Below are 17129 nucleotides of genomic sequence, written 5' to 3' on the forward strand. Positions count from 1 at the left end.
GGAAGTGACATATTTATTCATATGTTTCTGGATTTTCAGTAATTTCATATTGCAACAGATTCTGAATTTCAATACAAAAATAGTGCAGCTTTCACTTTTTCAGGGTGTTTCTCCTCCAAAAATTAAAAAAAATTTAAGTAAAGGAATAAACATACATTGCTGTGCACAGAGAAAAAGACAACACCTATCATTAGAAGAAAAAAAAAAAAAGGAGGGGGACTTATATTTACTTTAGGTTTCAGATAGTATGACATGTCCAAGACTTGGCCTCACACAGTTTAAGAGTCCTTCTCTAGATGAAGGAGAATTAACATCATACTTGCTAAAATCACCATCCAGTTAAAAACAAAACAAAAAACCACACACACAACATACCATTAGAATTTATCCAGGGTAAAAAAACCACCAAAAACAATTAGACAAAGTAACTTCCCTGAACAGAACATCATCTCCTGAAACACTGTCTCTGGCCAGGAAACACTAGAACATCGAGATACATCACAGAGCCCGAGCCTGTAACTTTATTTTACAACCAAGACTTAACAACACTAGGTTAAAGCTTCAATTGGAAAATTCTGCTTTTAAGATCAATACCTATTTTCTATACATTTGCCCCAGAAATGTCCATAAGGAGATGAAATTTAGGATGGTCTGACTGCTTACCTGAGCCACAGAAATTAACAGAGGGTTTATTTCTAGGCAACAAACTTGTACAGAAGAAAAGTCTAAATTTGTATGTTAGAATCACAAAGCTTCTACAGAATTCTGCCCCCCACCCCCCCCTCCGCCAAAGAACCATCATTAACTATTACGATTTGGATCATGACAAATGATCACACTTAAACAAAATAACACCGACAACAAATTGCTGGTTGTTTCACCTCTATGTTGTAAAAGTAAATATTGCAACATAAATAGGAAAACACAAGATTTCACAAATATGAAATGCTGCTACAGTTTAAACAAGATACAGTAATTGTGCATTTTGTTCAAAACAAAGCAAAAAGAAAAAGTGAAAAAGACAAGAGTTTTGTTCCTTACTATAGCAGAGACTTGATTATGACGAAGGTTGAGCTCTGTGAGCGAATCCAGTCCATGAAGGTTTTCCACAATGGTTAGCAGGTTTCTGGCAAGGTTTAACACTCTCAGTTCACTCAAATGACTGATGTTTTCTATTTTAGTAATCTGTGAAAGAGGTATAAACATGCATACTGTGTTTCATATAAAATATATAAAATAGATTTATGTAGCACAGTGTATTTTTTAAAAAGTGTATGTGAACAATCAACTTAATACAAGAGCTTGCTGCTTGTGTATTTTTCTAAACAATGACAATTATGTCATAAATTTCTGAAAACAAGCTGCTGTCTGCTGGAGGTTAAGTACTGGTATTCACCAATATCTTTCTAGTCATACTGCAGTAAAATCAGTCAACACTTCCTTCCTTACTATCAGAAATTTGCTTACTTCAGCTGTGCTGTTCTGTAGCAGCAACCTCAAAGACACCATAAAACTAACATGACACTGGTGATATCACAATATCACAAAATGTGAAAATTTTGTGGAAAATGTAGAAATCAAAATTAAGTTGATCCTTAATTTCTCTGCAAATGCACTCAAACACACACGCGGATCTCCTGGTACCTCTGCTACAAGAATACGTGGCATCATATCTCCCTACTGTCACAGAACTCTGCACGAGTCTCCCTTCACGTTTCTTAAAAAGCCAGTAGCAGTATTCACAGCTCTATCTACACAGGCTCCACAGACAGACTCTCCAGCAGGTCATGAGCATGGGAACCTGCTGTGACTCAGGGGCAAGGAACAGCCACAGCCCTCTACAGAAGAGAGCAATTATTCTGAAATTGGAATTTGTAAGCAAGTTTTTCCAGCTGGTAGTTGCTGGAATCAGTAAGACGTACTCAAAATTTATCAAAGAAAGCAGCAGCTCCCTTAGTTCGGCTATACAGCACGTTTGCTTGACAGTCCCCAGCACTTCTGCAACTCCTGCCAACCTGTGCTTAGAAAATGGAGGGATTAAAGCAACTAAACTACAGTAAACAGGCAGCTACCCAAGGTTTTTATACTTAATGTGCTAATTTAAAGATTCAGGTGATATTGACCAAAAAAAAAAAAAAAAAAAAAAAATCAAAAAAGTAATAATAGCTCCCGCCCCTTAATTTTATTTTTGACTTCTAGAAATGCAACCATGTTTTACAAAGGCATTAATTATTGCTCTGTTGACACAAGCTGGGTTCATTTTCAGCTGTTTGTATTTCTCAGAGTGATCCACTCAAGGATCTCTATTCAGATACTTATTTCTCATAGTGGTCTGGGATCTGTCCCCCAGCATCTATCCAAACATTTAGGCAGGACTTGCATACAGCAATGTATGATGGAGACAATGAAGTATTGCCACTGCACAGTGGGATGTTCCTATCAGATTCATACCAAAACCCACGCTATATGGCAGAAAGGTGGCAGCAGGTTTTCCTGTGAAAAAGACTTCAAGCTTCCACAGTGTGTGGCAGTGCATCCAAGGATGTAGTGCACAAAGCTACTAACAAGTATAATGAATTCTCTTTCACTTAGAATGATCATCTGCTAAACCACTGTAAGCTCCCTTCAACACCCTGTACTCAGGCACACTATTCCTCTTCAAAGCTGCTAACAGCACTTAGATGCAGACAAGCAAGATAGCAACTGGTGTCACACACCTTCCCAGTGACAATGAACTTTCTGATGCTTTAGACCAGTACAAATCTGGCCATGCCAATTTCCAGAAAGCGTCTAGCAGCTCCTGGAATGGGAGAAGAGGTAAGGTAGCTGTTATCTAACAGTCTGAGAACGCATAATGTTGTTGGTAATTTTCATACATATATACACACATGTGTGTGTATGTATATGTCTTTAAGTCTATGACATAGGACTTGAATTTGCTGCTATAAGTATTTCAACAATTTTTCCATTAAAAAGCATACAAAAGTAGATAGCAAAACCAAAACTAAATAACATCTTAAACCAACTTTTGATTCAACTTCTAATTAAACTATTATACGTCATCCATTTATGTCTATTATATATGGAAAATAAAAACTAGCAGGATACAAAAATATGCCAGAAAATACCACCGTGTAGAAAGACTTGTAAAAGCAAAGCCAAGAGCAGATGGTTAGCATGAAGAACAACAGACGTCCGCAGATGTCTGTTTAGCTAGAATTACAGCACACCACAATGTAGAATATTAATCTTGGCATTTTACTACTATTGCAAAGATAACTATTTCATCAGTGATGTACAAAAATACACTTTATGACTTTGCTAAGGTTTAAGATGAACTCTACTGGATTTTCTTTGTTTCAATTATGCATGAACACATGAAGATACACCAGCTTTTAGTACATACTATTAGGTGAGGATTAGATAAAAGTCATTATCACCTCATCTTAAAGGATTAAAATAATATTTGTTTTAGTAAAAAGAAATTGTTTCTATGACTATTTTCTATTAATTACAAATAAAGAAGGATTATTATTAACCATTTTTAGTTGCTTTTTCAAATAATTCAAAGGCTTTACTTGTAAATATTGAACAAAAACACTATTCCATTTTCTTGCTTGCATGTTTGAATACTTGGCTATGAAATAGATTACAGAAAGTACTGTTATGCACCACATAATCACTCATCAATAATTAAACCACACAAAAGTTGCATCTTTTAGCACACATTTCTGAGATTAATGAAAAGTTGTCCATGCCTGAAAAATCAAGTTCTTTTTTTCTTTTTACCTTTTACTTATATCCTTGAACTTTTGGCAAGTAAAGTGACTCACAGAATTAAACAGAACACAAAGAATAGCGCTCATGACCTTTTTAAATTTAAAGCATTATAAAATAAGTTTCATTCCAAATAAAGTTAGAATTAAACTCAAGTTTAACTTGACTCAACTTTGGAAAGATGCTGTAAAGTCCGTTTCAACCCCACCTAAAATAAGAAGTTTTTAAAGAGATTTGTGTGAAACATATACCATTTATACTATTTACCTGAACAGCACAGATCAAGCCAACAGTCAGCACCCTCTCCATAGACTATTCAGAGTGCTTCAAAGCACACTATTTAGAAATTAAATATTTACTTCAAAATTAAATCTAAGTTGCAGTGCATTAAATGCACACATGCACACAATCACGTGCAGGGTCTCTGAATTATGTAGTAGTATATGTCCATATTAGTGTGTTAATAACCATAGAAACACAGTCTCTACATAAAAAGTTTAATTCAATATTATTAAGATGCTGTATTTTCTTACAAATTTTTACTGGGCAGTATTAAAATCAAGAGTATTACTACAACATGTAGGAAAACAGGCAAAGAGTAGTAATGAGACAAGGGAATTCACATTTTGTCCTTTTGGTAAAGCATAGGCATCGAGTGCAAGATTTTATTAGGCATGACATCAATTAATTTTTTTAACCTTCTTCTGGATATTTATTATATGAAAGGATTTTCTTTAAGTAGTACTGCATTTGAAAGCTTGATTTGGGGAAAAAAGAGAAATCATACCAGGTTTATCACTAAGCATTGTGGAATACTATACCCTCAATGTTTTAATGCACATCCAGTTCCCAGTACATTTCTCACTTGGGTGGGAGAAGTCTCATAGTTCAGAGCAAACCATATTATCCAAAAAACCTAGCACCCAAATAAGAAACAATTTCCTAAAAGTGCACAAAAAAGAAATTTTCCTCCTGTTTTTCTCCACTTCCAGCCTCCTGGAAACAATTCAGTCTTAGAGATTTCACAATCTGCATTCCATCTATGGGATTGGTTTACACCCCAAGAAAGAGGGAAGGAGAGACTAAGACTAAAACAGGAATCTAGCTTTCCTCTTAACTGCTACTACTCCATGAACATTAACTAAAATAAACTAATTTCTAGCTAGGCTCTAGCACTATTTTGGAAAAAGGAGATTAGTAATATTCATATTCTGGCCATATCCTATTTGAGTATTTATATTCTGCATCTATTGAGAGCAACTGCTGAGATTTCTTACCTTATGTAGAACTAAGTCTTATCACTCATATATAATTAAAGAATTACCATTTTTTTTTCTTCGTCTAATGTATTTGAAGTAACTTTAATGTAACTTGTACACAAGGTTTAATTGTTCAATGATCACCTGAGATCACAGGTAACATAAGAGATACTGTGCATTATTAACAATAGTTTTGCACACCAAAGAAATTAAAATTATTGCAAGCACCTCAGAATATTCCTGCAGTAAATTAAACTGCTGAAGTAAGAATAAAACCTATTTGCTCATATATTATGTAATGATACTACACATATGATATTTTAGTATTTTAATGTAAATATTACCTATAACATATAATACAAATATAACATAATATGTGTAACATAATACAAACCATAAAGGGGAAAAAATGGTAGTTTAAAGAATACTACTTTTTTCTTGCCAGATAGGCAAGAACCTTCAATGTCCTCAGAAAGGATTGTGGAGTATCACATTCACTGAACAGTCAATCTGGCAAAATGACTTGCTGAAGGCATCAGGAGGATTTACTAGATTTTGCTACAACCTGCTACACTGAAATCTGTGCGTTTTATTTAATGACATCAGAGAAGCCAAACCATGAAAACAAAGACTATGGAAAAACTGTATCATAACTCAGAAGTAGTAATGCTACTGTAGCAATTTATATTCCATCATATATTGCAGTAATAATATTATTGTTGCCAGGCAATATCATTTAAATGGTAGCATTTTACTTCTATGACTCTTCTCATCTACTAGAGTCTAACAAATCACCTTCTGGAATTGTCTGTCTGACTACAGAGGAAAGCTGGTGATACCAGAATCACTGAATGCAAGTTAACTCACATCTCAAGTACACTGTATGCAAGCAGCAAATATTCAGCTACTCCTCTACTATGATGAAGACTGTTCACCAGATATTCTCCCCTTAACAGAGCTGTCTTTACTTAAAAAAAAAAAAAAAAAGAGATGTGTCCTTGTCTATTAACTAAGACATGACAACTTCAAAAGGCAACCCCCTCCAGTCAAAACAGAACTACTCTATACATGAATACAAAGAATAAAAAGAGCTGTAAAATAGATTACTGTTCTAATACATACATAAATGAATCACAGAAGATGTTTCTATAAAAATAAACGGACAAAACAACAAGTTTGAAGAAAATTCAACTATATTATTTCTCAACAAAGAAATCACCAGAATACTCTATAAAACAAGTTGTGACCAGCCTTTACACTCAAGCGGTAACAGAACTGATTAATAGAAGCAATTAGTGCAAACTGCACAGAAAGTGCTCTAAAGACCAACAGATGCGACACATAATTTCACCAAATGTGTGGGATTTATGAACATTAAAACTACAGAACACTCCTATCCCCAAATACAGAGTGCCATTCAATGAGTACTGTAGTAGGGTGTTGATTCACTCCACTACAGCTCCATGAACTGCCAAATTCATCCGATAAAGAGGTTTTTCATGGCTTTACAGGGGACATTTTTGCAACAAAGAATTGTCACTTTAATAGTATCCTCAAAATAATTCTTTTTCTCTACTATTGTTTTCTTCTTCTATTTCCCTTACCACTAAAAATAGAAAACAAGAAAAGAAAAGATAGTGAAATTAATCTAAAGTAACCCTAGCCACAGAATCAAAGTATCAGTTGAGGTCAGAAGGACCTCTGGATATCGTCTTTGCTCACGGCCAACCTGCTTCCCACCAGAGTCCCCACAGCCTTTACAACAAAGCTGCTTTTCCACTGGGGAGTGCCCAGCCCGTACTGGTGCATGGGGTTATTCCTCCCTAGGTGCAGGACTTTGCATTTCCCTTTCTTGAATTTCATGAGGTTTCTCTCAGTCCATTTCTCCAGCCTGTCAAGGTCCTACTGAATGGCAGCACAACCATCTCATGTATAAAGCTCTCCTTCCAATCTCCTGCATTGTTAATAAAGCAGGTCATGAATGAAGGTGTTAAAAGCACTGACCTAGTATCAGCCTCTAGGGTACAACGATAGTGACTGGCCTCTAGCTAGACTTTGTGTCACTGATCACAACTGTGAAATATGTTCATCTGATTTGTGTGATGAAGTGTAACCTTCTGTACTTTTATGGATTTCTCCTGCACCATAAAAAGGGGTATTTTACAGGAGATTCGAGTAAACTACTTTGCTGGTATATCAGCTCAAACCAGTTTGACCACTGACCGTATAGTATTGTGTAAAGAGAAACTTGTAAAGTGCATGCATAAAGTTTGCGGTCATCCTGGGGGCACGCTGAGGAAGATTCGAGAAGACTCTAGAAGGAGAAGAGGGCATGCGCCGAAGAAGACGCGGCTATTCATGAATATGTATTAGCAGACAGGATATAAACCAAGAACAGGAACTGTACCGCGTGCGTCTTGGTGGAGTGAAGACTCCCGGCGCACCCAGCGCTGTTTGCTTGCCTCTATTCGCTTAATAAATCGTAAACTTAAATTGGAATCCTGTTTGGGACTCAATCAGTTATCACAACAACCCTTTAAGGCTGGCAGTCCAGTCACTTTTCCTTTCACCTCACTGTCCATCTATCTAGCCCAAATTTAATTTAATTTGTCTATAAAGATGTAATGGGAGAGAGTGTCAAATACCTTCCTAAATGAAAAATAAAAACCATCCATTGTGCTCTACTCATGCACTGCTCTTGTCATTTCGTTGTAAAAATGCCACTTCCTACATAAATTTCCTGGCTGACTTCTTGCTGTACTATGCTTGTAAGTGGTTTCCAGGGCTGCTTTTTCCATCGCTTTCCCAGTGATGGAGGTGAGGCTGTCTTGTTTCATAGCATCTGACGTATACTCATATGTTACCTCTGTTTTAGACCAATTACAGTCTACACAACAGTTTGCTCATTAAGCAGACAAGCATTCAGGCAAAATTTACAGGCACGTTTCAGCTTATCAACAGCCTTCTTGAAAGAATCTATTATTTCTTCCTGGAGAGTTTGGTATCAGAACCCCTTCTTAACTACTAACAACGACAATGACAGGTTTTGTAATGAAATTACAAACTTTTTCTTCAAAAACACAAAAAAATCTTTTAAAATCAATACAATCAACAAATAAATGTAAAACTATGCATGAAAGTCTGAGTACTGCCTTTAACAGTATGAGTTTTGCATTGTGGCCCAAGAATATCACATTAAGAAAATCCTGAAAATATTCCTGGCAACAAGATAGAAATGATACCACAAAGACAGCTATCTTGTCTAGAAAACAGCCTTAAAGTTTTGTGCCAGATAAAGAATATCTGTTTCCCAGGTACACAGCATTAAATTATTTCTCACATCTGTAAAAAAACACAACTTGGAATGTAAAACAAAAACAAAAGCACCACAAAAAAGTATCTGTAAGCATAAGAAATAAGAGCATGACTGAAAAGATGGTAACGTTAAGTAACATATACACCATGTTTTACAGTTACCAGAAGTGGGTAATGGAAAATGATATCCAGAGGAAATCTCATATTCATACAGCACATACAGATATTCATACTACACTGGCATTCAAGGACACTTTTGTACACTGGAAGAGAATTACATTTTTCCATAGTTCTAAGGAAAGACGACATAAGTGATGCACATCACAAAAGTGCCATTACACCTTTTATCAGGACAGTTCTTATTTCAAGTAAAGGAAAACTGCTGCCCATCACTGGTTCCAAATCATAAGACTGACTAGATTTTTTGTAGATTTTCTTACTTTGCTGTGAGAACTGGGTGCAGGATAAAGTACAAGCAATCTAAAACAGATATATCAAGAGCTTATTAAGATAAAGCAAATCCTATTTTCTACTATTTTTCATTATGAGTGGCAAACAGGATATTCTGTTTGTGCATTCTTGCTTATAATTGGTCTGTACCAAATTAAAGAAGAAAAGCATGTATATGTTAGAGACAAGACATTATATCAACAGAACACTATATTAAACTATATACCAACACTTCATTTTTAATTCTACTGATCTGTTGTTTAAATTGGTATGTTCTGCAATACTGGGACACTTATTTTGAAGTTCTCAAAACCAATTCTGTGGTTGAAGTCTGTTCTTGAGAAATTTAAAATATGGAAGAAATACCACTTAAGACAGACTAGAATGCTGCCCTAAATAAAGATCCCACAATTCTACATAAAGTTAAAAGACTGAGGCCTCCTATTCATTATTAAGTAAGCAAACAACAACAAAAAGAACCACCCCAGACTTCAAAACACAACACTAGTACACTAAGCTGGTATGTCTCAAATTCATCATTCCTTCCTTTATACCTTCAAAAATAACTAATAATATACATGGTAGATTGATGTTTTAATTTTGAATTCCTCAAAGACAGGGAAAAAAAGAATATTAATATGAAAACTTGCATGTTTTTAAACTGCAAAGGAACAGAAAGATAATTTATTAAAGACTATGAACTTCTCTTCCATTATTTGGTCTTTCCATGAAAAATATACTAAACCTACAAAAAAAAAAAGGGCAGAAAACAAGTCATTCCATTTCCTAACATTTATGCCCTTCACATGTACATTTGATTAAAACTTTCTGAAAAACAAAAGCACTTATCCCACTCCAAAGATTTAATACTTAACTCCTGATACAGAATAATTTGTTATATTCCCTGGACCAGAGTAGGCCTATTATTATGAAGCTGATCTAGCAACACCCAGTTGGGCACTATGCCCAAAACTCCTAATAAAGTTCTAATTAATGTAAAGGGAGTTGTACAAACACTGCAAGGGAAAAAAAAAATCTTATCTACTTCACGATCATTTGTAAGAGTTGTGCATGACCTACGTTTCGTTTCCATTCCTCCACATGTGCTGTAAGTGTGCTGACTGGCACAGCTGCATGTCTAGTCTGCAAGTGTTTTTATCAAAAACATTAAAAAATGCCCAAGCTTACAACAGCAACAACAACAGGATTCTAATTACACAAACACTTAGCCATCTCCAAAACATAGTCACTCTAAGACTCCAAACGCAATGTCATTATCTGTTCCTATACACCTCTGCCACTGTACAACATGCATACTATTGGACTAATGCTATTCAAAGAAGCCACAAACTTATCACATCACGTGTAACAGCAACTCATAATACAATGCTACCTTGCCTTTTTTTATTTTCATTATTAAAAAAGCATTCCCATTCCCCACTGTCAAGCAATTGTATAATAAAGAACACATACACAGAGAAATCAGTAAGACATCAAAACTGTCAGAACAGGAATCCAGAAAATTCACACATCGGTCTTATATAGTCACAATAACCATATGTTGTTTTGAACAGCTCAAATATGGAACATCACACATGTTTTAAATTTGTGTTACAAGAGAATACTATATCTGGCTTGCCCTTAATACTCCATGCTGCTTCTGACATACCCATTAAACAAGAATCTTCCACTTACATGTACTACAGTTAAAACTTCTTGCACCATTTGAAACAGAAATGACCGCTTAGTCTCAAATTGGGGAAACTGAATACACATTAAATGACTTAAGTCACTTCAGAAGCATGAATCAATCAAGAACTTGGACACATTCTGCTTTTTCCTGTACAAATTTAAGTCTTCTACAGGTATGTACAGGACCTCATTTTATAAGCTCACCAATAGCAGAAACACCACAACAATCAATGGAACCTTAAATTCTTCTATGACTTCTAAGACTGTTAAGGTTAAGCAAGAGTTTGGTAAGACACACAGGAAATGCATGATGTCTACACAAGAAAAGTAAATAATGAAGTTATTGTATGATACCTGATTTCCATGAAGATCTAAAACGTCAAGATTTTTTAGGTTCTCCAGATTTGAGATCTTCTTTATTCTGAAAGATTTCAATTATGACATAAATTATTTTTCATGTTAGATAAAAACGAACTTTCACTTTCCATCTAATAGAAAGCTTAGCCATTTGTTTCTGCCTACCAAGATCTCTTAAGATTTGGCAGTATTTCTTCTTCCCCTGTACAACTTCACTGTCTTAAAACTTCTCCTTCCCATCCTGCTTTCCCAGATTCCAAATGTAGGTTATTATACATTCAACAGCATCATCTACTGGCTGAGGATCTTAAACATCACTTGTATTATGCATGTCCTTCAAGAATAATCAAAGATCACATATAGTTTAAGCTGAAAACAAGTGGCTAGCAACTGTGTTTGACTTTTAATCATTTATGTCTTGTCCTAACTACCTCCAAACCATACTTCTACATAAACAAACTATACAGCACTCCATGTAGTCACCTTTTGGAAAATAATTCCTTAAAGCACCTAAATATTATCATTCCTATGCCTCAATATTTTGCTATTAACAAAATTAATTTCTACAGGTGAGATTTTAAATGTAAAAGCTATAAGCTCTAGTAACATACTGCACTACTGAAAGTTGTCAGTTTTGAACACAGACTGAATTAGGAGATACATTCTTTGTAAATCCGGACATAGCTGAAGGTTCTTTATCACTTCTTCCTTTACTGAATATAAGGAAATGGAACAAAAATCAGAGCACAACACTTAGATGTGTCAACGATTCCACAGACAATTCTATTTATCAAAATTAAAGGCTACAGTATTTGAACTGGATTTTTAGAAAGTAATACAACTACTCTCCCAGCGGAAGAGAATCAATAAACAATAAAATCTACAACTTTAGTTTTTTTCCCCCATCTTAAACACATCAGGCAGAAATACTTTTTATAGGTTATAAAGAATCAATGAATACTTTACATGATGTGAAAATATAACAACAAGTATTTAATAGCCAATCACAACAGAACATTCTATGGAAACAAATAAAATACTTCAGAGCTGTTGCCAAAATTTACATAAGAAAGGAAAGGAAGTTTCTGAAGAACATTATGAGCAAAAACTGTGTGCTTCCTCAGTGGGATGCCTTAGGCAGTGTTAGGAACCAGCTCACTGGTCTCACAGCCAACATCACAATCCGAAAACTCTGTATGTAACAGATACAGTGACAGATCACAGTTGTTCCATCATAAAGAAGTAGGGTGCTTTAAGTTAGTTTTGTTATTTTTACCTGTTCTTTCCCAACAAAAGGACTCTTAGGCATCTCAGAGTTGAAAGACCACTTATTTCCTCTATCTGATTATCATATAAATCTAAGAAAACAAGATGCTGCAGATTAGAAATATTTTGGATCCGGGTTATAAAGTTATGTTGGAAATTCAGAAGGCGAAGGTGATCTTCCCCATCAATAATTGGGCACACTGTCAGTTTTTGCCTAGAAAGAAAATTAAACAAAAACACACACATAAGTAACAAATTGGTAATGTGCCTTCTACGCACCCACTCTGAATGGAGCAAAGTATATTGTCTTGATTAAGGTAATATTAAGGTAATTAGGTTTGCTAATTAAACTCTGTAAATAAGGCAGTAACTCCTTACTATAAAAAAAAATAGCATGAAAAAATGGCGGAAGCGCTTCCACAAGTCTCTGAAAGCCTGTCCTCATAATCAGAGATTTGCTTGTTACATGGAAACTACATGGGAGTTTCACGTTGTGACCACATTAAATTTCAAGAGACATAGCCTGCCAACTTAATTTTTTTTTTCTATCAGATACCACATAAGCAGCCTGTTTACATCAGAATTCGAAGTGTTCTATGTCTATGCAATTTTTCTTTGGCTTACAGAAATTCACATTTAAAATACAAATACATGAAAGAGTAAGTGTTAATGTGAAAATAAAAAGATACAGTAAATGATGCTGAAAATGGTTATTCTTATTTTAGGATTATTACAGAAGGCGTCCTACTGACCTGACAAAACTTTTTAAACTACATGAACCTTATCCTGGCAAAAAAACAACAAACACCTTACAATTAAATGTCTTTCAGGTAAAACTTTTTTGTGTGTCCTGGTTCAGAAAACCCCCAACATTCTACATTTAATGCATCAGATTAGAACTAATGGAGACACAGCCTCTTTCTACAGATTATGTACATGACCTTGCATTTGACTCTTAAGCTAGCTCCTTAGTTTACAACGAAAAGCCCTAACTGCCTTAGACGACTGCTGTATGGATATACTCATCACAAGGACACTCATACAGAATTCCTGTATGGAACACGTTTCTCTAAGCCACACACACAAAAAACCCCAAAAAGAAAACCCACCACTCATACCATTGACCACAGGCATTACCAGGATACTCATCACTTTAGATCATCAGACACAAGAGTTGCAAGCTGTGGTGTGTATACTCCATAACCTTCTCACCTTTCCAAGGTTAGTCTATCAGAGTTCAGTATTTTTTCTTCAGCAGTACGTTGCAATACAGGAAATGTTATTGACGAATTGCTCCCAAAACTTGTGTTATCTATAAGAAAATCATATAGAGACTATATAAACTACTTCATATAGTAGTAGTACCACATAGTAATACTGTATGAGCTACTATGATTGTCAAATCATTCCATTAACTACAGATAAAAGCAGAATTTTCTTTCTTATTAAAAGTTACACAGTACATGAAAGTACATTTTGCCTCCATTCAGTACTTTGAGTTATCAGTTCTCTTTCCTACCATTTTTGTTTACAGCTACATCCCCTTACATCCTCTTTCCAAAGTACATCCACTTGTTTCATTTATGAGAGATTTAACAACAATTTGTTGTAAGCAGGTATCTTGTACATGCTTTTGTTTTGATTAGAATTACCCAATGGTGTTTTAAGCTCAGGTTGTACAATTGTTACACAATTTCAGCATCTGAATTTAAAGAAGATATTCTTTAACTTAAGATTAATTTTAAAGACCCAGATCAAGCAGATGTTGGTAGAACTACAAATCAAAGCACCAAAACACTGTAAGAGTCCCACTGAACCACAAATGCAGTCTTTTAAAGGTAAGTACATGCAATATCTAGTCATCATTGGTATTATATTTCACTTCATTATCGAGAAAGAAACAGGCAGCCCTTTAAAACATATTTAGAAAACTACCAATTTTTACCCATTTTATTAATGTAAGGGAGAAGAGGGAGGATGAGTACAAATACCTGCAAAATAAATCAACAGATGTGTTCTGCAAGCTTTGGCTTATTTGGCAAATGATCCACTGAACAATACTGGTCTAAAATAGATCATCATGCATGCATACTACAAGAATATAGGCTCAACTTCCACATGTTTTCCCCTTACTTTTTTCTTCCTTAAAATAATCAAATATGTTAATGGAAAACACATTAATTCTTCAATAAACAAAGACTAGCTGCTTTACTACTATAGCGAGTTCATTATTGTCTAAAATATGCCATTAGAAGAGGGACCTACAAGTAAAAAAAATTTGTTGTTCAATTTAGAATCTTTTCAGTGCTACTTACTCTAACATTTTATCACTAGCTACTCTAACAAACCACTGTAACAACCAACATTCTCAATGTATCAAGTGAAAATAACTCTGAGGGAAAAAAAAATTCCTTGAGACCAAAAATAATCAATTAACATTGTTGCAAAAGTTTTAAAGTCTTGGGTTTTTAAAGTCTCAGGTTTTTAAGCCAATATATGTAAGACCAGAGAATTAAAAATCAGTCTGTAACATGACATGATGGCAGTGCAGTGACTTTTTTCTTTCACAAATGTCTTTAGGAGGATGACATTAAAAGTGCCCTATTACTGCCCTTTTGTTAAAGAAAGGTGTATAAAAAGCCTACATTTAAATGCCTATATTATATGTTGGAAAATATTTCTAGTAGTTTCCCGACAACTACCTATTAACCTCGCTTAATACCCGAAGGGAACAGTAGGCAACACTTGCTATTCAGTCATACATTCTGACAGCCAGAAGGAACACATCTTACAGGTCATAACTTTTCAATAAAACACCCAATTAAAAATTTCAAAAGACAGTAACAAGCGAATTTTTCACTGTTACCTGAGGCATGTGAACTAATACTGTGGTTCCTTTGTCGGGATCTGGGTTTTGTAGGTGTGTGAAGAGAAGAGTCGCAAAATCCAGATAAAGAACCTGTATTCTGCTTCAACTCCAAACCAGAAAGTTCTGTCAGACTGGACGGTACTGGAAGATATAGCTGCTTATTACGCACCAAGGGACTTAATACTCTTTGGTCTCCTGTGGAGGGAACAAAATGAAACAGCAGACTTAAATTTATTCCATAATAGATTGCATAATGTCCCTAAAAATTAACCCATTCTGATCAACTGTTGGCCTTTATTTTTTACTAGAATGAGTAAAGAATTGCCATAATAATTAAACTTATTTCCTACCCTAACCAATCACTGGTTTTATATGACAGGCAAGCAGCAGTGTGACAAGAAGCATTGCGTTCCAAGGCTCTTCCAAGCTTCACCATGGTTAGCAGTGATAGCACCAAAAATCTTGCTTTTACAAAGCCAAAAGCACACAAGCACACTAGGAAAACTACCTCTTCATATCAGGGTGCTGAATTAGAAACTGATTTTGTCCAAATACATTAAAATGTTAAATATCCAATGAAATGTTACAGTAGAGAATTTTGTGGCTTTTGAGGGAATGTGTAGTAGGGCACTTGACAGACTCTGGTTTTGTAGGTAGAAGAAAGGATGCTCTTCCATCAAAAGAGTAAGGGGCAGAGTGATAAAAAAAGCCATCTGTGCCAGGCAGTAGGATAACGAGTTCAAGACGTGATACAGCAGTACTTATTGAATTACTGTAGTCGATTAGGAAAAGCTGTCACTCACATATTCTAATCATAATACAGTCTTTCTTTGCTGTTCAGTTAATAGACACAAAAGACAAACAATCCAAACCCTCTTGAATATCACCTTGCCGTCCTGAATAGTTTTTTTCCAGATCATGCTGCAGAAGTCTATTGTGGAAAGATGACTGTTCTTTATTTATCCTGAATTCAAACTGTAACACAGTATTTAAGACAAATGTTAAAGTTTTCAAATGCAAATAATCTCTTTACACAGACAACCACAACCTTAGTAATAACTACAGTACTCATGAAACTCAACAAATATGTTTAAAAAATTAAATAATTGCTCCAATAAAAAGAGTATTCATTCTATTAAGATACTACGACTGAAAAGTTTAACTTTTGGAAACCAAAATGAAAAAATGGAAGCTACCAGCACATTCATCTGCAGTTGACTAAATAAAGAAAACACTCCCACCCTATAAGGAGTACTGCAATTACATGGGGAAGAGAGGTACAGATGGAAACATAAGAAACCATATATATATAAAGTTTATAGCAGGCTATAGTGCATCCCTGTGTTTTTACCTTACGTATCTTTAATAGGATAAATAAATTACCAAAAGACTATCAGATACATCAGATATCATATTATTAGTTAACATATTACTACTGAAAAAGCAAATCCTATCCGAAAGCATACAAAATTGGCTGTACCACACAACTGCATTATTTAATGTAACTATTTAAAAAAAGGTAATAATTACTGGTTTGCTTTTATCTGTTATTGATGAGGTCTGGATAACCAGCTGAAGACCACAATTATTAACCTGCAAGTTGGAAGAAAAAGGAAGGGAATATTACATTTTTTAAAAACGCCTATCAATACAAAAAAGTTGAATGTAACTTAAAAAAAAAGAAGGTATTTTCCACAGCAAAATCTGCCAAGAGAGGAACTACTTTACAAAGCAATTATGAAGAATACATCACAGCACTAAGTAACACTAAATAATTTTTAGTTTAAGAAACCCCACTGTTCTTTGTTTAAAAAAAAACAACAACACTGAAAGGGTGACTTTCATAGGGACATTACCCTCATTATGAAGTAAACAAGTATTTACACTTAAATAGAATTTTTTTTTAAAGGCACAACGTGCTGGTCTTTTAATCGGCTTTACATGACAAAACGTTGCACATACCTGCTAAATAATCAAAACTTTTAACAGAACTATTTAACCAAATCGCTTATACATCCACCTCCCAGCAAATAACAGCGGGCATACAAATAACGTAAGGGAAGCTTCCTCACGCCAGTCACGGCACAGGGAAGACGGAGCTGCCTCGCCCGCGTTTGCCTCGCTGCCCTCACAGGACTGCGCCA

The 17129-nt window shown here is 35.0% G+C and overlaps 1 protein-coding gene across 1 annotated transcript in view; it reads right to left on the reverse strand.

Moving 5' to 3' along the window:
- LRRC49 (leucine rich repeat containing 49) overlaps positions 1–16578 on the reverse strand; it is a gene marked incomplete at its 5' end in the record, with an annotated part of 50362 nt that extends 33784 nt beyond the window's left edge. The window contains 7 exons of the mRNA XM_010292791.1: positions 1042–1185; positions 10848–10914; positions 12127–12330; positions 13329–13428; positions 14983–15180; positions 15873–15960; positions 16516–16578. Of these exons, the coding sequence (XP_010291093.1) occupies positions 1042–1185; positions 10848–10914; positions 12127–12330; positions 13329–13428; positions 14983–15180; positions 15873–15960; positions 16516–16578 (864 nt within the window). The remainder of the gene's footprint in view (positions 1–1041; positions 1186–10847; positions 10915–12126; positions 12331–13328; positions 13429–14982; positions 15181–15872; positions 15961–16515) is intronic.
- Between the last annotated feature and the right edge of the window lie 551 nt (positions 16579–17129).

Source organism: Phaethon lepturus, unplaced genomic scaffold (genome assembly GCF_000687285.1).
Source record: "Phaethon lepturus isolate BGI_N335 unplaced genomic scaffold, ASM68728v1 scaffold36248, whole genome shotgun sequence".
NCBI classification, from domain to species: Eukaryota; Metazoa; Chordata; class Aves; order Phaethontiformes; family Phaethontidae; genus Phaethon; species Phaethon lepturus.